Source organism: Bemisia tabaci, chromosome 7, assembly GCF_918797505.1.
Source record: "Bemisia tabaci chromosome 7, PGI_BMITA_v3".
NCBI lineage: Eukaryota > Metazoa > Arthropoda > Insecta > Hemiptera > Aleyrodidae > Bemisia > Bemisia tabaci.
The window spans coordinates 20,431,521-20,458,397 of NC_092799.1; the positions used below are offsets into that span (position 1 = coordinate 20,431,521).

Below are 26,877 nucleotides of genomic sequence, written 5' to 3' on the forward strand. Positions count from 1 at the left end.
GCGCCTTAGCAAGGCGATGGAAGTTTAATATTGAGGCAGCGTCCCCGCTTGGTTTTTCGGTTTTCTCGTGCCGCTACTATAGTTTCGACCGTTCAGGCCGTAGTTTATGGGCGCTAAAGCCAGGATTGTATTTCGCAAACAAATAATTTTTGCAGAATAACTAAAAATTAAAGAGCAGGAGTAATTTAATTAATTTATAAAAGGATCTCATATCTACAATATAATGTAAAGAAATTTGGAAAGTCTCGTCATGTAAATACAGAAGATTCGAAAACGCCTACAATTGAGGCGTGATACCTCACGCGTTCCGTAGAGTTCAAATAGTTGTATCCCTGCGCCTTAGCAAGGCGATGGAAGTGTAGTAATATTGAAGTAGCGTCCCCGTTTGGTTTTTCGGCTTTCCTGTGCCGCCAGAGGCGGACTGGGGGTTGGGAGGCGATCGCTCCATTTTGCCGCGGAGGTTCCGAAGGGGCCGCCGCGGCGAGTTTTTTTCGAGTCATAGTGTTTTTCCGTAATGTTGTAATTTTTTATATTTTTCAATCACTAAAAGGCCCGAATTCCTTGAAAATTTATATCTAAGAGACATGGAAGATTTCCAAAAGCATTTTTGATGAAGGGACCCCCGATGAATCTTGAGAATGAGTTATTTTGAAAGCCAAGTACTGTAGAATCCAACTTTAATAATGCCTACGTGTTTAAAAAGTGTGAAATTTTCAAAATTTACCGGGGGAGGGCCCCCGAACGACAGGAGGGGCCCTTACATCTAGGTCTCCTCCTAACTTTTCGACTACCAGTCCGCCCCTGATGGTGCGTAACGTCGCAATCAGAGATAAATCCACGCTTTCTTTTCGGGTGCACCCGTCGGGTTTTGAAGCCAATCATCGCCTAATAAAGTTGAACATGTTTGTTCTACGATTTTTTACGTGTAGTTCTCTCCAGTGCTTGGCGGCCGCATAGCGGCCACAGGGCCTAAGTTCACTTTTTAAATGTCTATAAAAGCTCTGGGCCATTCACGCTGCGAGATCTATCCATCGAGGGGAGGCATGCTCGTAAGTGAGGAGGGAATCAACAATTTTCCACGATTTTTTCGCGCGCAAACTACCAAGGTTGCCAGATTAACGCTCCCTCGTTTAATATTGAATATTCGCGTAAATATGTAAGTTTTCAGTACCAGAAAAATTCTCGCAATCCTATGCATCTCCAAAGGTAAGAAAGGGGGCATTCGCGCAATCCTATCGCCGCCGGTATGACTGTCAGGCCGATTCTCACGATTTTTGTCGTGGATGAAGTGGTGCATCCTTATTTCGATGATTTTTTTATTATATATAATTTATTTTATATGATATGATTATACAAGGGCTGTCCTATAATGACCTGGACTGGTGCTGGAAATCAAAAACTAATCAACGGATTGAGCTGATTTCGAAAGATTAAGCCAAAAGGAAGGGATTGCGTTAAAGATCACTTAATTTGGATGAAACTTGACCAAGTTATGATACTTTAAAAACAGGTTGTCAGAAAATACCCTTCCGTTTTTTTTTCAACTTGTTTCTTTTCGTTTTACTCGTCAAACTTTTCCGATGATCTTTCCCCAACGCCAACAACTTGGCAGCAAATGAAAATTGATTTTTTAAATCAGAGAGCAAGCAATTTCCAGAAGACAATGTTGAAAAACAGGAAGGAGAGGATGGATTAATGTATTCGATTTGAAGGCAAATACTTTGAGGAAGAGAGAGAAGTACTTGAAGACTCAGAAGAAAGCAAAAACGAAGATTGAACTTTGAATTTGTTGAAAATAATTTTGTATTTAAAAAACGGTAGGGTGTTTTCTTACAATCTGTTTTTAAAGTGTCATAACTTGGTCATTTTTTATCAAAATAAAGTGATCTTTAACGCAATCGCTTTCTTTTGACTTAATCTTTCAAATGAGCTCAAGGTCATCTCAATCCGTTGATTAGGTTTTGAGTTTCAGCACCAGTCCAGGTCATCGTGGGATAGCCTTTGTACACAATTTAATTGATCGATCGATCAGATTTGAGCTTTTGAAATTCCTCGCTTTTTTATAGAAATGAGAAAGATTTTGTATACGTGCAGGAGGCGTTGCACTCTGGAAGTCGTCAACTGTCCTTTTTCTCCTTAAAAATGTCAGATTTAATGTTAATTAGGTTCTAGTATTTTTAATTGCATAGAATAAATCAAGGCCGTTGCCATTTCATTAAATACGTTGTTTCTATTTCTCTCCTCAGAAGACGAAAATTTACTCCAGTTTTGACGAGTCAAAAAATACAGAGTCAGAAGCCAAAACGGAAGAAGAAAATCAACAGCCTGAAGATCAGCCGGCTCTTGTTTCGTAAGTTTTTATCTTCATTTGGCCTGCTTTGAATTTTAGAATTTTTCTCAGCCATTTTCCACGAGTGACACTTCTCGTTATCACAAGTGGAAAACATCGAAGGGAAGGCGCCCCGTTCTTTTCAATGGCTAGGGCTGGATGCAACTATTCGTGATCTCAGGATGTCCGCGTTGCATACACAAAGAATTGCAGGCGTTTTGCTTTTCTTAGCCACAACGTATGGCTGCGCTTGTCAGTTCTCAAAGGTTTCCTACGTTGTATTCTCACTCACGTGTACGATGAAATCATCGGAGCCGTGTTGCATCACGGCAGCGTTGCAAAATGGTGCAAATTTTCCAACAAAAACATTTCCTCAAAGGCATGACAGGTATCAGTCCCGCAAATTATTACCAATAACATTTCCGCAAATCGCTCCATTTTGTAACTTTGTACTGCTGGTGCCACACGACGCATCCGAATTTCGAGGAAAAAATTCCCGATTCTAGGTTTTTTAACCGGAGAAAAACGAGGAGGGAAAAACGGAAAACAAGGCTGAAAAATAACAATAAAACACCGGAAACATTTCGACTCAAAACTGAGTCATTTCCAGTCGGAAAATAAATAAAAAATTGAAAAAAATGTCGATAAAAAAACCTGAGACCTATCTTTACTGGTATTTGGACCGCGTTAAACAGAAAGGAACCAAGCCACATCAGCTATCGCCAAAAATCGGGCAATTAATTTTTTTGCACGAAATCGGTTGTGCGGATTTTAGCGCAAATTTCAGCGGATTTTCTCCCGAGTACGCAGCAAATTTCTTCAAATTTCCAAAGGAATCCACACAAACGTTCTCTCGGAAAAAATTAAATCACCCAGTTAAATTTGGCAATAGCTGGCGTGGCTTGGTTCCTTTCTGTTAAACACGGTCCATTTCATCCAGGATTAGGAAAGGTTTATCCCCGAAAATTTCCGGAGGGTGAATAGGGGTCCACCAAACCATTTTACTACCCTGAAGGGGGAGGGGGGGGGGGGCGGGAACTCTTCTCAACTTCTCTCGCTGTACACCTCTGTTACGAATATTGGATTACATTAAAGCGTATATCTACGCGCGTATTTCGACTTATTCATCGGTTTTTCATTCATGGTTTTACGCCCCCCCCCCCCCCCCTCCCGCCAATGTGATCGCGGTTCCTGGCTGTCACCGGCGCGTGCGCGATGGCTGTTGTGAAGTCTGGTTTGCCAAGCACGCGTTCGCCGTTCTAGTATCGCTGTCCGAGTCGTATCGATGCAAATGAGTATCTAATCCGAGCCATCGCCACCAGTGGCGATATATCGATTGATCGGCCATTTAAACCTATGGAAAAATATTGATAAACAGGGTGTTCGCAGCGAACACCTTAATTATCGATTATTTACCACAGCTTCAGATGGGAAAACATCGATTGATCGCGAAGCACGCCACGCCTCTGATCGCCACTGTCTGATATACTGCGCAGCGATTTTGTTTTTTTTTTTTTTCCTTCGTGTCCTTACTAAGGAACGCGTAGCCAGTTGGTTACGTTTGAATTTTCAGCCAATTATGTTAAGTTTTTAAAATGTGCGATCGTCCACGGATGATGGGCCGACAACGAGTCAAAAAGTCGGTTTTGAAAATTGATCGAAAAATATTTGGGGTTTCTGCCCGAAGAATGAGTTGTAAGTGGTTTAATTCATGGTTATGTGTGCAAAATCGTCGCTCCTCTAGTGTATGGGCATATCTCAGTTTCCACTTGGGACTTGTTTGACATTAGATTTCATGCTTTCTGGGGCTCATATGGAAATCGAGATACGCCCTTTACGTCAGGGGATCGACGAAATAGACCAAGTTGAGATAACGATTCGTGCTCCTTGGTAGATTTTTTGCCTATACGGCAATATTGTAGGCGAACATCAGGCGGACGCTACTTACTATCCTGGTTTATTTATTCGCAATCGAAGCTTTGAGCAAGATGGTTCTTTGTTTTTCGAATAGATATCAATTCAGGTACCTCGATAGGTTTGTCGATCAGGGAGCAAAATTAAAGGCAATACGAAACTGGCAAATGTTTGAACAGCAATTACGCACGCTATGCCGCGTCGAATCGGCTTTTTGCCTTCAATTTTGAAGCTAGGCAATGTTAGCGACACCTGAGTAAGAATAGTTATCTCAGGGAATTCGTCGCACCTAGTTACGAATGTGGGAGTGCTGTAAAACAGATGACCTGTAAACAAGTTATAAAAGCATTTTGATACATGTTTCTCAACCAAAATTTCATGCAAAACTTGATTCGCGCAAAAAAAAAATTACTGAAACTAACCCCTAATTATGATCGGTTTTTTAATAACTTTTTCGCGTCTTCATTGTGCGCATCGTCTCGTACGTGCCCGTTGTTTGATAAATTGCATTAGCAAGTCAAACAGAGTGGTCACAGCCAGAAAATACCGGGAAATGTCAGGGAATTTTGAAACGCCAAGGAAAACCTGGGAATGTCAGGGAAAATGTCCGGGGAAAATTGCTAAGTCACCTTTAATTGCTTTCTTTAATAGGTTTCACGTTTCGAACAACAAATGCCTGAAAACTATTTCTAATTATGTCTTTTTAACCATCTGACATACTTTCAATCAGTCCGCGTTAAACAGGAAGGAACCAAGCCACATCAGCTATGGCCAAATTTTATTGAGCATTTCAACTTTTTACATGAAAACGGTTGTGCAGATTTCCGTGCCAATTTCAGTGAGTCTTCTCCTTAGTACGAAGCAAATTCTTTACAATTTTTAGAGGAATCCACGAGAACGTTTTCTCGTAAAAAATTACAACGCCCAGTTGAATTTGGCAATAGCTGATGCGGCCTTGGTTCCTTTCTGCTTAACGCGGTCCAATTGTCAGGGAATGGAGATGTTGCATGTGTGAGGAATCTGCGATTTGACTACTGATTCTTGTGTAAAAGTTTGCGAGAAACGCGATGGTGGCACTGGTTTTCTCTGAAATCAACTCCCAAGCTCAAGAAAAGCTCTCAAGTTGAGGCCAAAATGGAGGGGATATCCCACGCTATCCTGTGAGTCTACCTCTACATGAAGACAAACTCTCCATACAAAGTTAGGGAGCAAATACATTGAAAGGGCTGCCACTTTATTTGGGGACTTTAAAACTGAAAACATGGCATCCCGCATCCCTGCTAATGTATTTGCTCCCTATCTTTGCATGGAGAGTTTGTCTTGATGTAGAGGTGGACTCTCAGGATAGCGTGGGATATCCCCTCCATTTTGACCTCAACTTGAGAGCTTTTCTTGAGCTTTGGAGTTGATTTCAGAGAAAACCAGTGGCACCATCGTGTTTCTCGCGAACTTTTGCATTAGAATCAACAGTCAAATCGCAAATTCCTCACACATGCAACATCTCCATTGTCAGGGAATTCTACCAAGATGTGTCAGGGAAATCAGGGAAACGCCAGGGACTTTAATTTTCTACACTGAAAAAAAAGTTCGGTAAATACGAACTAGTCAGGATCATAATAATGGAACCACGATTTTGTTCGGTACACACGACTGAATTATTCGGTCTGCTCAGCCGAACGGTTCGATCCACTGAACCGAACTGTAAGAATTTATTATGGTTCGGTCGCACAAACCGAACAATTCGGTTGTGTGTACCGAACAAAACCTGGTTCCAATGATCCTAATTAGTTCGGATTTACCGAACTTTTTTTTCAGTGATAGATTCGATGGCCACTGGCTCAAAATTCAATCATGGTCTAGTGACCCGTGCTGAGCACTTTACGATCGTCCACGCGGTCGCGGTCACCGCGTCATCCTCCCGTCGCGTCGTCGGTGACGGTCCCGGGTCCTGGACGTCCGTCTCGACGTGGCCACGTCAGTGGTGCCCGTCGACGGCGTGCGCGCGCAGCCGCCGGTTCGAAACCACCGCTCGCTGGCTCCGTTTCCCGCCGCGGCGACGGCGGCCTCGGCAGTCGTCTCCTGCGGTCCGAACCCGTCCGCTCGTCGCTCGTGTCGCGCACGCTCGTCAGGATCCGCGAACGCGAACCCACGCTGACGCAATCCCCCGCGCTCTCGCGTTATCCCCGGTTTTCGGTAATTAGTGTGTGACTGTGAGTGCTAGTGTGCAACTGATTTGGATAACCTTTAAACGAGCATCCTCCGCCTAGCTGCTCCAGCTGCCGAACGTGGAGTTGCGTTCTTTCCAGCAGGTTTCAGTCTGATTCCCACCTGAGTGTATGAAGCATGTGTCTAGGACCCGGAAAATCCGGGATCCAATAGAGAACAATTGGGAAAAAATCCTGCAATAAGGGACTACAATTGATGGCTCTTAATTAAAAACTCCTATCTACGCAGGAAAGCTAATGGTACACGGAGAAAAAAACCTCGTGCGTGGGACCCGAAGTTTAGGTCATATGGATCTCTGAAGTTTTCGAATTGAGCATCTGAACACTTTAGGTCTAGCTGGTGAGGTTCGGATCACATATCTGAGACTCCAGTTCTTAAATCTGAAGTACTTCAGATGTGAGAACCGAAGTTTTTCGGATGTGAAAACCGAAGTACTTCCGATGTAAGAACTGAAGTACGTCAGATGTAAGAACTGAAGTTTCAGATGTCTGATCCAATCCTCAGCAGCTGGACCTACAGTGTTCAGATTCTCAATCCGAAAACTTCAGAGATCTATATGACCTAAACTTCGGGTCCCACGCACGAAGTTTTTTTCTCCATGAATACACTGAGACAAATAGTTCTGTTCACACTTCTTTTGTAACAGTCACAGAAGCTTCTGTTATGAAGACAGAGTACTCTGTTCCCACGACCCAAGTTCTGTTCTCACAACAGACAAATTCTGTAAGCGTAAAAAAGAAACTGCAGGAGCCCTGTGAACAGAAGGTTCTGTCGTCAGCACCATCTACTTTTTTCTGTGTAGAGAACAAATGTTGCAATATGGATATATTTGGTTCGTTTTAGAAACGACATAAATGCCGTTGATTTTCCTAGGTAGAATGGTGCTTTTATGAAAGAGCAGATAGTGGTTCCATATTGCAAAATTTAATCCAAATGAGGGGTTTGGAGGACAAGGCGTATAAGTGCAGTTTTTGAAAAAATTGAGGTATTGATGCTTTCAAGTAAAACTAGTTTTAGTCCGTACTCTGTGAAAAATTCACTCCCAATATTCTATTTTCAGCATGAAAAAGTCAGTTTGAACTTTCTTTTCGCCGGAAGGATCCATGTAATTTCGAAACTCCAGACACGTATTTCTCGAAGCAGCAAAAACTGCACTTATGCGCCTTGTCCTCCAAGCCCCTCAAATAGTCCTCTGAAAATCATGGAGCTCTCTCATATAACACGGATTTTCGAACCAAGCATCTTTTCTAACGTAAAATTTTGCGAGATACAAGATGGAGCCGCTGATTTTCTCTGGAATGAACCTCAAAGCTCAAGGAAAGTTCTTAAAGTTGGGGTCGCGATGGATAGGATCGCCTTTCTTTGAGTTTTTTCAGCAAACAAAAGCAGTCGTTTATCCTGTTTCTGCAAAAGTTGACCTCAGAAAAAGTGCTTAAATCTCGAATCCGTGTAAAACTGTGGCATGCAACTTGCAAGAACTCCATCGAAAAGTTGATCTTGTAAAACGGGGATTTCTTTATCATGAAAAGCCCTCCCCCCCCCCCCCCCAAGGGACCGTCCACTAATGAACCGATTCTTGTCCAAATGGCGTAAGTACCAAAAGCACGATTTCGAGGAAAAGGAGAAAAACCGCATTACTCGACCGTAACCGGTCGATACAAACTGAGAATTCAAAAGTTTTTTTGAGACCTTAAAATTTTATACAAACGTCGATCCTCATGGTTCAATATACATCTTAGTATTGACAATAGTATTCCATTATATCCCCATTTTTGAAAATTTGGCGCTTACGTCTTTTGGAAAGTAATCAGTTTTAAAAATGTATGTAATTTTTGCCGATTTTCCGACTTCTTTCTCCCCAATACCAGCCCCCCTCTCTTCCGCCCACCCTTTCTCCAAGGGGTTTATCAGGCTGTGCTGGACTCATATCCCTAAGCACGTGACGTCAATTCAGGATGTCACATTGAAAGAGCCTTTTTTGCCCCCTTTTCTGGAAATCTAGGGATGTTTTCAACGTTTGGCCGAAACGGAACCTAACGATGAGACGAGTCGTCGATAAATATTTTCGCTTCGATTCGAATGTGGTTTTGGTGCATCTTGAGGGGAGTAGAACAAAAGTTCAGTAAGTCTAAAAAAATGCCCCAGATTCGATAGAATTTACAGAGATTGTCTCCCTTCTCCCTTTGACTTTCCTATTAAACGCCCCCGATGATATGGATCCCTTTAGCCTTGAAAATTCTAACTGACCACTAACAACTCCTTTATTGCTTTGGCTTTGTTAGCCGCGCAATGAAGTGAGCTTTTAAGTAGGGTAATAATTGATCTTTAATTAATGTATAATTATCTGTTGGATGCATCTTGCTGGACCAAGACCAAGACTCCAAGAGCGATGAACTTTCGCCGTAGGTTGCCCCCTCTACGTGTCATTTGTACCGCAGCGCGCGCGCTTCGTTCATTATCGCACGTTCGAGCTGATCATTGAACTTGTTAGTATCAATGCGATTAGAGATAGCTCCCAACTCATTGAAACGAATTTGTACGCATCGTATATAATCGGACTTCAGGCTTTGAGGTTAGCCCAACTCGTTCAAAAACTTTAATTTTTTTTGAGCTAAATATCAGGAGTTGTCACCAATTTCGACGGTCCTGCTGAATTTCCATCAAATTATTAGCGAATCTGATTTTTGGTTGAAAGTAAATCCAAGTTTTTTTAATTTCCGCGGTAGTCTCACACAAAAGATAGAAAGTCTTCTCTAAGGAGAATTTTCTGTAAAAACTAATCATTTTCCGATTTGTTAGGCAATTTATATTTTAATCGACGTCGACCTGTACGCACACGACTGATTGACTGCGTTTGTTACTTGTGCGACAGAATCGTGTTATGATGGTAAATTTTTAAACATGAACCAGGAAATAACAAGGTCAGCTCAAATTTCAGACTTTCGGGTACTTGTGAATAACTTCCCTTTTCTGAACAGGCATCGGTTGCGCAGAAAAACCATATCATCCAAGCCATGCGGGTCGATTTTTGAATCGTTTATCGAAGGATCCTGATCGATAAATCCCAATCATAGCAATGCCTTTTATCGATCATGGTCGTTCGATATCGATTCCACCATCGAGCCCCTGCGCTTCCAGTGGCGTGGCGTGAATTGCGATCTATCGATATTTCCCCATTTGAAGCTGTGGTAAATAATCGATTATTAAGGTGTTCGCTGCGAACACCCTGTTTATCGATACTTTTCCATAGGTTTAAATGGCCGATCAATCGATATATCGCAAAGCACGCCACGCCACTGATACGCACTGCCAATCTTCTTGGCAGTGCTTCGTCTAAACTATGTTTAGACAAGGCGCCTGCAAAAATACAAAAGCTTTTTACTTTGTCGTGACTTAACTGTTTTGTCCCCGAGGATTTTGACTACTTAAAGTGATGTTCGCAGCCCTTGTGCAGGGCTGCCGGCTTTTGGAGAGTGACACATACAAAATTTATAGAATTTTGAAGTTCTGAAAGCAATATACAGATATTTTAAGGAATTGCACACTTAATGTGAACATTCAACGAAAATGTAGATTTTCTTTTAATTTACCAGGAAAATAAGGATTCCCTGCATTATGAAATTTTCTGTTCCGCGATTTTCCAGCTAATAAAATAAGGACGAGAAAAAGCACTATAAAATTGGCCGAAACTTTAATAAAATAAGGACTTCATGTGAATATTTAACGAAAATGTAGAATTTCAAATTTACGAGTAAAACGCAGATTTTGTGCATACAGACATGTTCTGCTTCACGATTTTCCGTTAAGGAAATATGAGGACTCGAACTTTCTTGGGAGGCACTAGATCAATGCGGAATATACCATAAGGAAATGAGGGCTTAGACTTTCTTGGAATGCACCAGAATAATGTGGAACATACTGTAAATGCGAATTTTCCCAGGAAACTCTGGAAAATAGGACTTACGATGAATGTTCAAAGAAGACTTTCCGTTTACATAATAGCAACATTTGGATTCTCTGTCGACACTTTTTAATAAAATGCAAATTTTTTGTGCATTTATACGATATCCCTGTCTGTGTGCGCTCTCCGCATCTTGTCAGTGGCGTGGCGTGAATTGCGACGTATCGATTGATATGTAATTTAAACCTATGTTAAAGAATCGATTATAAAGGTGTTCACTGCGAACACCCTGTCTATCGATCCTTTTCCATAGTTTTAAATGGCAGATCATTCGATATATCGCAAAGCACGCCACGCCACTGTGTCAGAATCCCGACTGATCGCAGATAACAATGAAGGGTCGTGGATATTCTGTCCAATCTTTTATGATTTGTTGGGTACATTCAACTTTAAACGGAATTGATCAGCTTTTCAGATTAAGACGTATGCGTTGCTTTAGTTCTGTGGATTTATTTTGCCCTCTTCGTGTGTGCTTTGGAAAGTGTAAGCGGCACCAACAACCCCCCCCCCCCCCGCCCCCCGGACAAGCAGTTTTTTTCCGACATGTTTCGGCGAAAGTGCCGTGGTATGAAGCTGCTTCATTCGACGACCATTCGCTCCTCAGTTTTCCACGAACAGATTATTGTGGAATCTCCCACGAATCCGAGGGAGAATGCCGAGAATGCCTCTCTTTTTCAACGGAAAAAAAGTCTGAAGAGCAGGAGTTACATCGGGGAATTATAGAAAAAGCACCGATTTTTTCAATTGTTTTTTCCCCCCTCTTCAGAATGACTCCTCTCTCATAACACCGCTGCAATAGAGTACCTTTATAGACAGAGTATGGCCATTTCTGTTCCGGTTTTTCATTGGTCGCATGAAAATAGGCTGACACGATGCTCTTAGGGCCGTAAATAAACAAACAAGATGGCTGTTATCAGCAAGCAAGATTGAGGTTATGCACATCTTACATCCTCCTGTGATAAAGGTGAAAGGCGATTTAATAATGTTTTCATTTGTTTTTCGTGTGTTATTCGTAGATATGCTAGTTTAAATTGTTACTGCCGCATAATTGAAATTTTTATCAAATTTAGCTTCTTATCGATGTTACGGTGAGCCGCCATCTTGTTTGTTTATATACGGCCCTAAGAGCATCATGAAGCCTAAAAACTCGTTGACCAATCAAAAAGCGGAACAGTTTTCCTGTAGGAAAAAGATACGAATGGCCATACTCTGTCTATAAAGGTACTCTACGCTGCAATACCCGTGCTGTTCTCGGACCAAAGTTGCCAGATTGTGCTATTAAATTGAGATATTTTGCATGTGTTTGAACGGGGGAAAGTGCTAATTTACCATCTGGCAACTGTGCATCGGACCCACACGAGACGAGAGGCCCAAAGCAGAGCTGAGGTAATATCTGGAACATTGTTGCACCTAGTTTTTTGCCCCCTTCCAAATGAGGTGCCTTGAGTTTTATTGCGTCAGCACGTGAGGCAAATTTCGGAAAAGTTTGCGAAACGAGAAGGATGCAAGCATTGACGCACTCGTCACCGACATAGCACAAAAACTCCTCCTGGAAAATGTTAGAGCAATTCACTTTTTTGTTTTTCCTGCTTTCTTCTCACCCGGTCCCCATTTTTAATTTTCATTTCTAACCTTTTTAAAGATAGATTATTCCGCAACCGTAAGTGTCGTTTAAGCGAAAATCTCAGATAGGTGGCATTCAAAATGACATTGCATGGTGCAATTTACCTGACGACTTCTGTTTCGATAGACAAGGATAGCGATTAGGGGTCGCAGAGCGCCCAGGCGCGCTGTAAAAGCGACTGGTATATGGACTGAGTTAAGCAGAAAGGAACCAACCCACATTTTGGAAAAAATTGAGTTATGAGTGGTTTTGAACTCAACCGCTGCTCTACTATCTATCGCCAAAAATTCAAAGTTTTTGTTGGAGCAAATTTTGCAGAAATTGAACTTAAAGTTTATCTTTTACATTGAGTCTTATGCAAGAGCTAAACTTTAAACCTCTTTTTCTCGTTTTGATCCCGATGTGGCTTGGTTCCTTTCTGTTTAACTCCGTCCATATAATATTTAAGTTTCATTAAATCTTAAGATGCGATTTGGTTTTTTTCTGCTTATTCGACGGAAAGGCAGTCTGACACTGGCCAATTTTTGCTAGTATAACTAAATTATCCCTGTTGCCCTTTGCCTATCTTGTCCCTGGTTAGGAAGATGCAGTTCTTCAATTCTACTGTTGGAGGAATATGAAAAGGCACTAACACTGTTCAGATGTATGCATTTAATAACTGTATATATGTTTGCTATACATGTTTCACAAATGTATGAATCTTCTTTTTTGCATTCATTGTGCTGCATAGTTTGCATACTGTACCTCCTGAAAGGCATGAAATAATACATCACAGCCTTGTGCAATTTCACTAGATTTTAAATCTTCGTAATTTTTTCTTCTTCTCAAGATGCTCTAACTCGAGTCCTGGGGTTGAAAAGCCCTGCCAAACCCCCACCTCCGTGTCTGGGGCCCTATCTCATTCCGCATACCTACCCGTGTAAAATTTAAAACCAGTAAAAAGGTGTCATCATACTGCGAAAAAAAATCAATACAGCTTTAATTCACTTCACAAAGCAGGATAACGATACATTTCCATTTGTTTTTAATTTTGTTTATAATTGCTACCTCTCGTACTCATGTAGGTTAGCTCAATACTGCGGTGCTAAGGAAGAACGCCGTATGAGCCTTCAGGCGGTGCTAGATTCTTTTGCTAAAAACGGAATTCACTGGGATAATGTTGAGTATTTTTCCCCCGAATTTTTCAGATAATTTTATTCACAATTTGATCTAACATATTCAAAAATTTCACTGAAAAATATGCACAACTTTCCTCAAAAATACATGTTTTATCCGAAGGAATTTTGCAACTTTCAAATGTTCATACGGCGTTCTTCCTTAGCGCGGCAGAACAGCGTTCAAAACTATATTCGAGTGGTTGCAGGTATTTATTTGATCTCCTAGATTTCCGCCGATATAGAGCGAGTAAATATTATCGATATAGTCGGCTGTTTACTGTTTTCAGTTACACTCGTGGTTTATCGGAGAATTTAGGATCATTATTATCGCGCAGCGTATGTACTTACGCGCGTCCTATTCTTTTTCGACAAATATGTTCTCGTGACGTCTGTTTACTCCTATAGTGCCGTTAGAGCTTGCGCTGATTGATTTATCCCTAATGAGGTATTTACCCGTCTGCCTCTGTATGGACTTGATTAGTTTCATGAGCCGGATCCTCGTCGAATATCGGAAAAAAGGAAAAAAAGGAAAAACAAGAAAAACGCATCTCGATTTGGATTGCATTTTGCCAAAAGGAACCACTAGAATTGCAATGATGCTAAGATTGTGCAACTTCATCTTTTGCAATAAAATTGCGGAAATCGTGAAAAACTATGAAAAGATGGTAATTTTTGTCTTAAATTTACAGTTTTTAGCGAGTAAAATAGAAACTATTTATGGATAATCGGGGTTTTCCTCCAAGACAAAAGAAGTTGCACAATCTTAGCAACATTGCAATGCTAGTGGTTCCTTTTTGCAAAATGCAATCCATTTGGTGTATAGGTTAACCGGCTGTTTAATAATTCAGGGTTTGCGGCGGTCTGAAAAGCATGGAAAATCAGGGAATTACGGCAGCATGAAAACGTCCGGAAAAATTAAGGAACGGAGAATTTGCAGGTGTCTTTTTGATGAATCTCGTGTACAGAGTATCCAGCATCAGAATTTTCCCGATTTGTCCGATTCTATCAGAATTGGAGGTCAATCAGAATTTGAAAAAGAATCGATCGTCAAATCAGGATTTGCGAAAAGTCGGCCGTCCGATCGGATTTATTTATCGAGCTGTTTTTGTGAAGTTACATTCGCCAATTTTTCTCACATTTTTTTGTCCGCAACAATCAGGATTTGATCAGGATTTGGAAAAATTATGAAATCGGGATGTAGCAATCAAAAATCAGGATTTTGATCATCAGGAAATGAAAAAAAAAACTAGACACCCTGTATAAGTAGAAACTGATGTGTGAACTCAGCACGAAGATACCGGTTCATAAACTGAACAATTATTGAAGGAGGTATAACAAAATGATCTAATCTGCCAAAACACATGTGTTTAACTGGGAATTACCGCCAAATGACGTCACTGGGCGGTACATTTTCTCAATTTTGACTCTTTTACTATACTATTTCCCGTATTAGAAAATAATTATAAAAAATAATACTCTCAGATGAAGCAATGGAAAAATTTGCGTGCTACTTCTCCATTCATAGGAAAAGTTAGGGAGTTTAGTTTGAAAGTCAGAAACAGTCAGGGAATTTGAACATTTTAGAGTCACGGAAAAGGAAATAAAGCCAGGGAAATTAGGGAATCGGAAAATGAAGATATGGAAATTCTGCTATAATGCATTGGAAAAAACTAGGTCTTATATTTGTAATGGCGTTGGTATCGTAATGAACAGAACATTTGTCATTCGACTTAAACACCCTTAGCCAAAAAGGGCGGTCACATATTGATGGCATTGTTTTTGCGCTGTTCAGCACGTATTGCAATTATAAAGTGAAGCTGTTGTAAGTGCATCTCTCGTTAATTCTCCCAGGACGTTCTTCATGTTGCGTGCATTCTATCTGTGTGCTTACTATTAGTGAATGGGTTTAAAAACTAGTCACAGTATGCAGTGGCTGAGAGCAAAGCTGTCGGTGAATGGAGACTCATATGAAAGAGAAGGGAAAAAAGACATATGTTTTTCAAATTTTTTTTGGTTTTGTGGAAATTTTCGAATGATGCATGATGCTCTTCCACTCTCCCTCCCCATTCCGAAGTGAAGCATTCCACTGTGGAGAATTTATGAATTCTACTCGTACAGCTCTTATATGTATACTAGGCTTGAGTGCAATTATAAAGCATGCTGATGTAAAAGATCGGGCATTTTTTTTTATTTTAATTTCTTTACATTGAAGTCCAAATCATTACGTGTAAAAAATCGCCCAGAAACCGTTTAAAAAGACCTTGCCACATATAAGTTTCCTTTCACACAACGAAATACCGAAGAAAAGGGGAAGAGAAAGAAGGAAAAATAAAAATAATAGTGAAAGAAACGCGTTTTCGACGGCATTTTACATCCATATGTTTGAGGTAGAGCTCTTTACCGAGTAACGTCTTTCCGCGTTTAATTTGACTTTTACCTACATTGACCACCCACACAAGTAAAGAATAATTCCGACGCCACACAGTGGATCGAGTCAATAGGAGAGGTCGGACAAAATTTGGAAGTTTTAAAAGCTCATAACTCTGTTTATACGAAACTTTGAGGTTCTGAAAGTGGTTCCATTGGTTTCTAAGTGAAATTTTGTATCAAGAGCACCCCTGAAAGTTAAAATTGTGATGAGATAAACGTAAAATTTCACAATTTTTGTCCAAAATTTCATGTCCGACTTCTTCCATTGACTCGATCCACTCTGCGTCATGTGATTGACCTATTTCTTTTTTTTCTTCCTTCGGTTAATCACATAATCAGTATGATGTGGAGTTAGGGCGGTGGGTGTTAAAGTTTAAATCCACGACAGGCACTCACTATCAATTTTAGGCGTAATGCTTACTCATCACTACGAAAGCGCACACGTGACGTTTTTAAACACCGTTTCTTTTTTTTTTTTTAATCTTATTTTTAGGAGACTTCCGTCGAGAGCACCGACTAATTATGAGATAATTAGTTGAATAATCTTTGAGCTCGCCCACCAGCTCTCTTTATGCGCACGTAAGGTGTTTCGACCGCTTCGTTATCATTTTAACTCAAATGCACATTGCAGAAGACGTGATGAGGAAAAAGTATTCACCTCACATGAATCGCAAATTTTCTGTATGGCCGAAAAAATCGTCGGTAGATATTCATCAAAGACTTAGCATTTTCTTTTTCACTTTAAATAATGTTATCAATAAAATCTGTGGAAGTATTTGGTGTTGTCGGAAGAAGAAACGAAGTCGTTGAAAATATAGGTTCTAAGAATAGCAGCGAAAGAAACAATCCCATACGGAGAATAAAACTTTGGAAAAAACAACCCAACTTCGAGTCATATGCACATGACCAACCAACTTTTCGGGTACAGGTAACTGAACATTCTGGTCAAAAAAATCTCTTCAAACTAGACATCAACTATGGTAAGGTCGGTGACAAGCGCGATTCTCCCGTCTATAGCAAAAACGCCGTAACTATATCCCAAATTTTGCATTTTTCTTCAAGATAAATACTGCTCTATCACACGAAAATTTAATTGCCGCAAAGAGTCAATTTTTCGTTTCGAGTTCTAAATAGCATGACTAAGTTGACTCGAGAAAAGGAAGAAGGAACATTAGTCAATTTTTTTGTGTATAATAAAATTTAGTCGGAATTTTTTTTAAAAAAATTTAGAATGGAGGCACGGGGTTTTTACTTGAGACAGCAAAATAGGTGATAACTGTCCTGGGTTGGCTACAACCCCCATCTTTCCAGCATCATTTTTCGAGTAGACAACTATTCGTGCTTCACGGTAAATTTGTTGCCTTCGCGGCAAATTGAAGGCGAACTTCAGATAAACGATTTGATAGCGTAGGAGCTGCAATTTTTAAGCCATTTTCTGTAAGGAACAGCTCTTATTTGGATGTATTTCTACCAAACGGAACCATGTGCATTAAGACATGAGCCCTGATAGCCCTGATCCTGAATACATGCATCACAGGGTTTACGTCACAATGCGCACGGTTCCGTTTGGCAGAAATACGTCCATTTTTACCACAGCTGAAGTTTGAAGTGGGCTCATTCTAAAGGATTAACTCTCCAAAGGTACCAATTTACGCATTACGGTTTTGAATCCGTCGCTTACCATCAGGGTCAGTTCCCGCAGAGCAATTTTGAATGCCAGGCACGTTTTCGTCCTTGAGGAAGTGATCGAGATCGAACGCATCGCGAGTTGATGGAACTCGAAATCCTGAAAAGGAGTGCAAGATCGGTGGTCGAGGCTGAAAGTGAGCCAATTCCAGAGCTTGTCCACGCTCCTGCGGCATGTGGGTCGAGTCAGTCTGCATTCTGAACTTACTCTTTCATCGGACGAGAGAAGTGAAAGAAAGAAAACTACTTACGGAGGGACAATACTCGGAAAGGATGCCTGCCAGAGAATTGTCAGCTCTCAGTACAGTAGGCATACTGCCGTGCGCCAAGGAAGAACGCCGTATGAGCTTTGAATGTTGCCAAATTTCCTCTCATTGTCAGAAAATATTTATTTTTGAAGAGGGTTATAAATATATCTCTTTGAAATTTCGAACACTTAAAATCAAACAATCTATTTATAACAAAATTCTCTTGAAAAATCAGAGGAAAGACGCTCACTAATTTTCTCAAAAATTGTGATTTTATAGGACATGATTTTATAGGTTATAGGACATTTCGTCGACAATTTTTTGTCCGCGCACCTGTTTTTCCAGAATTATACGTCCACGCGTTTTTTCGGCAGGAGAGTTTTGGCGCGGCGGGCGGCTAGCGCTGACCGCGCATTGGCGCCTACAAACCTAAGGGGATACTTCACTCATTGCGTAATGCGTGAAGTATCCCCTTAGGTTTGTAGGCGTCTGTCAGTGCGCGTTTCACGCACGCTGGCAGCGTTTTTCAACTCATGATTTTAACACTTTTGCACAATCTACGTGGATTATTCTCTTTAAAATTAATGAAAGACAGAAAGAAAGAAGAAGAAGAAGAAGAAGAAGAAGAAAAAAAAATGTATTAAGGGAAAATATACTGTATGGGTTGTAAATATTAAGGTAGTTCCGCGTCAAATTTAATAATTTCCAAAGCACTTAAATTTTATCTTCTATATTTTGTGCTTTTACAGTACTGCAGCGTGGTGTGCGTGCAACTAAATGTTCAAAATTGGACTATTTGACTCTGAAAGATCAATATACAAATGGCTTAAAACCAAACATTACGTGCTTCTTGGTTTTTTTCTTCTCTTATTCATTTTTGTTTAGATCCTTTCAACGCAACAACGGCTCATCGAGATTAAAATCGATGCCATCGCTTGAGAAAGGTATCACAAATATTTACCACGTTTTAAAATTGTTAGTGTTTTTAAAATGAAATAGTATTATTATCGAAAGAAGAGAAAAGAAGAGTATGTATAAGGTATATTTTATATCGAAAATTTTAAGGATAGAAATATAACCAAATATTCACTAATGACATCTTGAAAAGATTGATCAAAAGAAGAACGTGATATTTCATTTAATAAATGAGTTACCAGAACAACACTTCCTTCTCTATCAATTTTCTCATTTCGATATTGTCAATATAATTTTACACAAGAGGCTAAAATATAAGGCTTGGACAAAATCACCGTTGCCTGTTTTACTTAAACTACTGGACAAAACAGGTGCGCGGACAAATAATCGTCGGTGAAATGTCCTGAAACGAAAATTTGGCAACGACAGAAAGGCTCATGTAGCATTCTTCCTTGTGCAACAGCGTAAAGCACTGTATTCCAGAAAATGTTTCTGATTGCATTGAAACGACATGCCACGCTCCGTAGACTCATTGTTAGCGCCCTCTGTAGCACACCACATCGTTGCCTTTTTTACCCATTTCTACCTTATTTTAACCGTATACTTTTCTCCTAACAGTAGAATGGGTGCTTACAGGAGAGGGTTGAAACCACCCCGAAACGTCCAGGCTTTGTGTTTGCCTTTAGTCGTGGTTACCTATTTGATTGTGTTTTTAGGTCGAATTATTCGGGCTATTTTTGTGTACTATAGTTCGTATTCGATACATTGAACATAGGTGAGATTTTAGCGATATCGATTGGTTCAACATGTAAAAATAGCCTCAAAAGTCAATGCAGAAATCTGAGGGAACGGGTTGGTTGATTTTTATTCTTTCGAGCACCAAATGGCAATGGAAAGTGAACTTATCAGGAATTTTCTCATTTTCAGCTTTTTCAACTTAAATCCAAGAATTTTTGTTTAAGGTTATGTTATATTGTTTCGAGCCGAACGATACATCGAACCACTATCGAATACGATCCATTGTAAAAACATTTAATTTCAAATTTGGTTCCCTAGTTCTTAGCCACGGTGAGAGCCCAACGACTAAATCTGGCACAAAGTAAGGTGCCGGTCACGGTTGTTAGTCAGGATACGGCGTTGGTATCTGGGTAATGTCAACCGTGGAGTGTTGACAATCGACGCGGGTATTGAGGGGACCGTGATTTGTGGCGCATGCACACTGACGCTGAAGCACTGAGGTGTCGCGACGGTCACGGTGTGTTTGCCACCGTTGCTTTTGCATAGGACAATGTGTCACCTGCAAGTGCTTGCCGATGAGAGCACTTTGCATGAGTTCAAGGTCAATGTCAAGTTGAAGGCTCCAAAGAGGCCGCAAAAAGTCGGTCCGTTTCGAGAGCCCCGTCGCGAGCAGGAAAACTCTGCAGCGGATCTTGTAGGATTGACCGTTCTTTGTCCGTGAGAGAAATGGACTTCATTTTGTATTCAGGAACTGCAACTGAATCCGTGAGAACGAAAACACACTATCTCAAAAAAATAAAAATAATCAAGACACACGAAAAACTGTACTGTAGGTGAAGAAGTTAGTCTAAGAAAAATATTTTTGGTGCCGAATGACAAGTACTTAAGGACACTTTAAAGGGCTAAGTTGGAACAGATGCGCTAACTTTGATGACTTTTATGACAATTGACTGTCTTTTATGACAATTGGGCGTTCGAATTCGAGTCATCCAGTTGATTATTTCTAGCTCGTTTGTAATAGCACCTATCTGCATATTGATGGCGAAGGAACAATACCGCCTATCTGCAAACTGACAATTTCGAAGGACGAAGAAAAAGCTTTACCGTTTTGGTAATTTTGAGGTTAGATAAGTCACCTACTCTTTTTTGCCAAAATTGTCAGTTTTGTATTTCACGTCGCTCCTCTGACGGAAGGGCGTATCTCAATCTCCACATGAGCCCCGGAAAGCGTAGAGTTGTACGGAAAACAAGGCGCACGTGGAAATCGAGATACGCCCTTACAGGATCGACGATTTGCTCGTTCGTGGGCGCGTGTATAGCTGAACTTTTTGCTTCTGGCAAAAAATTGTTTGGCATAGTTTTGCATCATGTTCGGCACATGTAGACATTTTTCGATGCTGAGAATCGAATAAGTAGTTTTCAAAAGGGAACAAGTCCATTCGTGCTTGAGGTTTGGGTTGCCTAAAATAATAGACACACTGGAAAAAAAACACATTGGAGCTAGAGTCCAGACTCTTGAAAACATTGACAAGAAAAAGGGTTTTGATTCAATCAGATTTAAGCTTAAATCAAAAGGAAATCCTCTCAAATTAAGATGCCTGGTTCTTGATTTAAGCTTAAATCTGATTGCATCAAGAGTTTTATTTCTTGTCGATGTTTTCAAGAGTCTGGACTCTAGATCCAAAGTGTTATTTTTCCAGTGCATGTTTCCTTTTGAAAACAACTGATTCACCGATCCCAAACTCGATTTCTCAATCGGTCGGCATTTTGAACCTTTTAGTTTGTTGGGTGTGATATCTTGAAAAATTGTGTCATATCTTTCGAGGAAAATCATCGTTTTTCTGAATTTTTGAAAAAGTTTGTCCAAAACTTACGAAAAATGGCTATCCCCGTAATTTTAAACGCGGATTCATCCATGGCCTACAAGTCCGAGACTTTCTGAGATTTCCCGAAACACCCTGCTCCTGGAATCTTCATTTAATCTAAAATTCGACATTTTTGAGATCATGCACGAATCAACGTTGGAGGAAGGAGTTACTCATCTTTTGTAAGTTCTGGTCCATCATCGTCGCAAAAATTTGAAAATACACGATGAACTAAACGGCATTTGGAGGAGTGGAGCGTAGCTTTGGCAAGGAGTACTTTTGAAGTAAACTTTACTGTGAAAAAGTATTATTTTACCCAAGAGAACACGCGCCTGCAGTCTGGCTGTTGAACCGTGGGACACCTTGTGTGAGAAGTTTTGATTCGCGGATATTTGCTCAACTGCTCCAGGCCTGGGTTTCGTTTCCCGCACGGTCGCTGTTTGTCTGTAGATTAAAGTTATGCCTGTTCCGTTTATCAGTCCTTAATAGCGGCTGAAATTGTAGCTGAAACCCGTTCTAAATCACACCGTGACGTCATGGAAGTGCCTGACGTCATGTCGACGCATTTTCCCTTTCCATTGAGTCTAATATTTGAGTCCTTATCGTAGGTTATATGGAGAATTTCCAGTTGTCTGAACTTAGATCCGGTGGATTATAAGGGCAGCGTTTGACGAACAAGAACCCGACGACGTTCTTAAAAAAAAAATTGAGTCTAGGATAGTTTTGAACTCGTCCATAATAAAACCGTTTTTTCTTCTGCCGCAGATTTAGGGACAACAGAACATATTCAGTGTTGTACGGATGAGCCAGAAATTGTAGTTCCCAGTTGCAAGATGCAATCTAAATAGTGATTTCGGATTGCACCACTAGAAAAAAAGTCGCTTGGATCTAGAGTCCAGACTCTTAAAAACAGTGACAAGAAAAATACTCTTGATTCATTCCGATTTTTCCTTGAATCGAAGAGCCGAGCCTCTTAATTTAGGCGGATTTCCTTTTTATTCAAGCAAGAAGTCCGATTGAATCAAGAGTATGTTTTCTTGTCCATGTTTTTAAGAGTCTGAACTCTAGATACAATCGACTTTTTTTCCAGTAGTCAATATACCTTGTCCTTAGATCCGTAGCAGTACATAAACAGGGGCGCAATGGCGTCCCTATCCGACTACCTATGATGCATTTTGAAAATGGTCTCGGGTCATGCGTTGCATTCACTCTGTCTCATCGCGAAAGTTGAATAGCGGGTCCGAAGCGTCATCGTGGCTCACCTTTCACACCTCTCGATAAGGAAGCGACGAATTTCGCACTTGCAGAGGAGAAAGATCTCACAATAAGCGCAGGCTCATTCGCACACCGTTGAATTGCCACCGAAATATCCTCTTTTTACGAAGCATCCTAATTGAAATACCGCTTCCCAGTCAATCGTCGCGGAGATTGCATTGCAGTTACGCTCGAAGACTCCAGGTTGCCAACTTCAAAATTAATTTGTTTGAAAATTAACCCGGATCCTGCATCCGAAAAATTCTTGTCCAGCTGTTGAAGTTCAGGTCCGGAGTACTTCGGTACTGCGGTTGAAACTTATGTGCGGTCAACCGAACTATCAAAGTACTTTAGATGTCGACCCGAACTTCGGCAGCTGGACCTGAAGGTTTTGGATGTAGGATCCAAAAACTACAGAGATTAATATGACCTGAACCGCAGGCCCTACGAACGAAGTTTTTCTCTTCGCGTAGATAGGGAGGAATTTAGGGTCCAAACGGTCTAGAGTTGCCAAAACTAGCAGAAAATGCTCTTCTGTGGGGAAAAATATCCGGTCATCTGGAACTTGGGGGTTTGGAAATTAGAAATCGTACAGATTCAAAATTTCTTAAGGTATCCGAACGGACAAAATCAAAAGAAGTGATGGTTTTATGCTCAACTAGTGAGGCGGAGAGAAGTGATGAGTTTCGACGGAAAGGTTCTTTTTAGAAATGAAGAATTAAATTTTCCTCGGCTTATTCAATTGACAACTGTGGATTCACACTTCGCAAATGCACTCGTGCACGATTAGGTAATGATTAGAAGCGAGGAACTTATCGTGTGCTTTTGAGGCAAATCGGATTAATGAACAAACTCTTTTTTGCAACTCGGATGAACGTAATTGAACTACCTTTGAACTTTCTCTAAAATCTGCTGATTGCATTTCTTAAGAGTTGATGCCCCTGATACCGAATTTATGTTTGACACGTGCAGGCGCAAGTATGCCGCTATCACTCTTACCGATAAACGGAGTTAGTGATAAGAAAAGGTCGGGTGAAAGTATTTGACAAAATTCTAGCAACCGTAGAAACCGGGGTAACGAGAGGAATTAAGGGCGTTGAGGGCAAGGTGCATAAGTGCAGTTTTTTGTGAGAGGCGATATAACATCCAAAATTTATCACAAGACGCCAATTTGAGGGGGACGGGAGTTCAGCGGAATTTTTCTTGAGGGGGATGCAGACCTGTGTTACTTGTGACAGTATTACCTATTAGCACCCCCGGAAGTTTTCTTTGACTATTTTAATGTATTGCAGGACTTGGATTTTCGTGATAAATATTATGAAAATAATAATTTTTCATGAGTTTTAGTCCATAACCGTTGCCAAAACTTAAAAAAGAAAAAAAAAATGCGTGCGATCGCTTTTATAGCGTATTAGGGCGCTCTGCCACATCAAACCGCCACTGAAATCCATCAACGTAGAGATTTTCGGAAAGCTGGTACCTCACCATCCCTTTAAAAAGGAAAAAAGGAATTTTCCAAAATCAAATTTTACATTGGTGTGTGTGTGGGGGGGGGGGGGGGGCGAAGCTTCGACTGGGGACTGGGGCCATTATAGGAAAAATGCTACGTCATGAATAAAAGTCTCATTCCGTCCCTTGAAACACGCTTCTGCAGTCCGGCCGTTGAACTCTGGGACAACCTGTAGATCCAAAACCACTCTCCTGCATTTTTAGGCGCTTAATTTTCGAACTTTAATCGAATGAAACGAGGGGAGCGCATTCCACACAATCAATGGAATAAACCATGACTAAAAGAGGCCACTGACATAAGTCGTCTGATTAGGCAATATCAGGGACACACATGGGCTAATAGTCATCGTCGCTTCGTTGCCCACCGCCCACCCGCGTGCCCATCCACACTCTTCCGAACAGTCACCATCGCCCAATTAGTACAGGAATCTCGCTGGGCTCATCAATTTGCCACATGTGAGATGCGAGAGTACCTTCAAACAATCAACGTTACTCCCCCAAAAAGCCTCCGCCTGTCTGGTAGACTTGCATGTAGAACCGTCGTTAGCAGAAAAATGAGTAGGATTTCAAAATGATATACATGAAATAGGAATTCATTACATAAAAAAATAAATAAATAAAAAAAAGCAAAGGCAAATTTAAACATTCTGCAGCTTAAATCCCCAAAAAAGTCCCGTCGGATTCCCGAATCTTTGCAATCACAAAAAATAAGGATGTACCGCGTTGAAAATAATTGATTTCCTTCTCTATTAATTCCTTAATAGAGGACTCACAAAAATCCCTAAGCTTCCTAAGATTTTACCCATTTAATGAAGAACAATTCATTGTACTTAAATTAATTGGGAGTCAATCATCTAAGTTTTCGCTTGTCATTAGGTGCTATCGTGTCTAAATTTTCTGCATGCATCTCCGTCAATGTTCATCTGGTCAAAGTTGTTTCCACGAGTTCCCCGCCAAATTGGATTGAGGGGCTTGGAAGAAAGGCGCCAAAGTGTACTTTTTGCTTTTTCGAGAAATGCGTGTTAGAATTTTCCAAATTGCATGGATCCTCATGGCGGGAAGAAAGTTCAAACTGACTTTTTGATGCTCAAAAATTGGAATTCGGACGTGAATTTTCCACAGAATATGCATTAAGACGATTTTTACTTGAAATCACGTCAATTTGTTCCTTTAGTGTATTTGCCGAAGAAAATACACTAATTGCATTTTCCATTTTAATTAATTTAAAAAAAAAAATCGTCGCAACTTGCAGATTTTAGCATTACATAAGAGCGAATTTGAGCGTTGATTTTCGATAATAACCTGTAGAGGTTATCTTGAGGAAATCATAAGTGCGTGAAATAGATTTTCTTTGAGTGGAACTCTACAATTTTCAAGGCGTTATATGACGACGTCAGCGTCGAAAAAGGGTGACGTCATACGTCATAGAGGTGACGTCACGGCTCGGCCCAATCAGATCCGCAGATTGGCGATCGGCGCGTCGCGGTGCATTGTATGACGGCGCACGGTGGATCGAGTCAATGGTACAGGTCGGTCATGGGCGATTCGGGCGAGTCGCATTTTTTAAGGGTCAAAAGTGTTCCTCAAGAGTTATATTTTAAGGATCTGACATTGATTTGGAACGAAACATGTTCATTTTTGTGACCGAAGGCATCAAAGAGGGGCTTTGCGTAACTTTTTATTTTAGCGACAAATCGTCCGAGTCTTTCTATTCCATTTAACTTGCTTCTGTTTAAATTAATTCTAATTTCATTGACATATTCTTGTTCTTCAGAGTCTGGAGAACACATTGCACTAGTAATTTTTTGTATTCGGCCCATTTTTCCAATGATTATGTTTGCGCTAATGTGCTCATCTCTAAAAGCGAAAAAAAAAAGTTTAGGTAAACTTTTCACTACCCATCCTCCACCATCCGCCAGAAAAATTTGTATAGGCATGTTCGTAGGAGTCCTGAGAATACGATCCCGCAAAATTTGGGTGCCACTTTGCGCCACTTTGACCGTGACGTCACTTTTTCTGTTGCGTTCCGAGATTATGCGCGAGCCTTATCTCGAAAATCAAGCGACCGGTGAGCTGCCGCGGCACTTAGCTTGCTTCTGTTTAAATTAATGCTAGTTTCATTGACATATTCTTGTTCTTCAGAGTCTGGAGAACACATTGCACTAGTAAGTTTTTGTATTCGGCCAATTTTTCCAATGATTATGTTTGCGCTAATGTGCTCATCTCTAAAAGCGAAAAAAAAAAGTTTAGGTAAACTTTTAACTACCCATCCGCCACCATCCGCCAGAAAAATTTGTACAGGCATGTTCGTAGGAGTCCTGAGAATACGATCCAGCAAAATTTGGGTGCCACTTTGCGCCACTTTGGCCGTGACATCACTTTTTCTGTTGCATTCCGAGATTGTGCGCGAGCCTTATCTCGAAAATCAAGCGACCGGTGAGCTGCCGCGGCACTTAGCTTGCTTCTGTTTAAATTAATGCTAGTTTCATTGACATATTTTTGTTCTTCAGAGTCTGGAGAACACATTGCACTAGTAATTTTTTGTATTCGGCCCATTTTTTTAATGAGTATGTTTGCACTAATGTGCTTATATCAAAATGCAGAAAAAAAAGTTAAGGTAAACTTTTCACTACCCATCCTCCACCATCCGCCAGAAAAATTTGTATAGGCATGTTCGTAGGAGTCCTGAGAATACGATCCCGCAAAATTTGGGTGCCACTTTGCGCCACTTTGGCCGTGACATCACTTTTTCTGTTGCATTCCGAGATTGCGCGCGAGCTTTATCTCGAAAATCAAGCGACCAGTGAACTCTCGTAACTGCTAAATGACCCAGGTAGGTATGATTCCTGTTCATCAGAAACTGAAAAACAAGTTTCACCATCAAGACGTGCTCTTTGGCCCGTTTTTCGTATTTTCATAATTATATATTTCCTAAACTACATATCTATAGGAGAACTAAAAAAAAAATCGGGCATATTTTCACTCGGACATCCCTTTATATCCCTTATAGAAAGCTTTTTT

The 26,877-nt window shown here is 40.7% G+C and overlaps 1 protein-coding gene across 3 annotated transcripts in view; it reads left to right on the forward strand.

Annotated features, from left to right (window-relative positions):
• The window catches only part of LOC109029628 (SUN domain-containing ossification factor), a 65,203-nt gene that overhangs the window by 5,223 nt on the left and 33,103 nt on the right, over window positions 1-26,877 (forward strand). Inside the window, exon 3 of one of the 3 annotated variants that reach the window (XM_019040170.2) lies at window positions 2,247-2,350. In XM_019040170.2, the coding sequence (XP_018895715.1) occupies window positions 2,247-2,350 (104 nt within the window). Of the gene's footprint in view, window positions 1-2,246; window positions 2,351-6,219; window positions 6,578-26,877 lie in introns of those variants that run through there. The other 2 variants (XM_019040172.2, XM_019040171.2) reach the window with 2 other exon arrangements.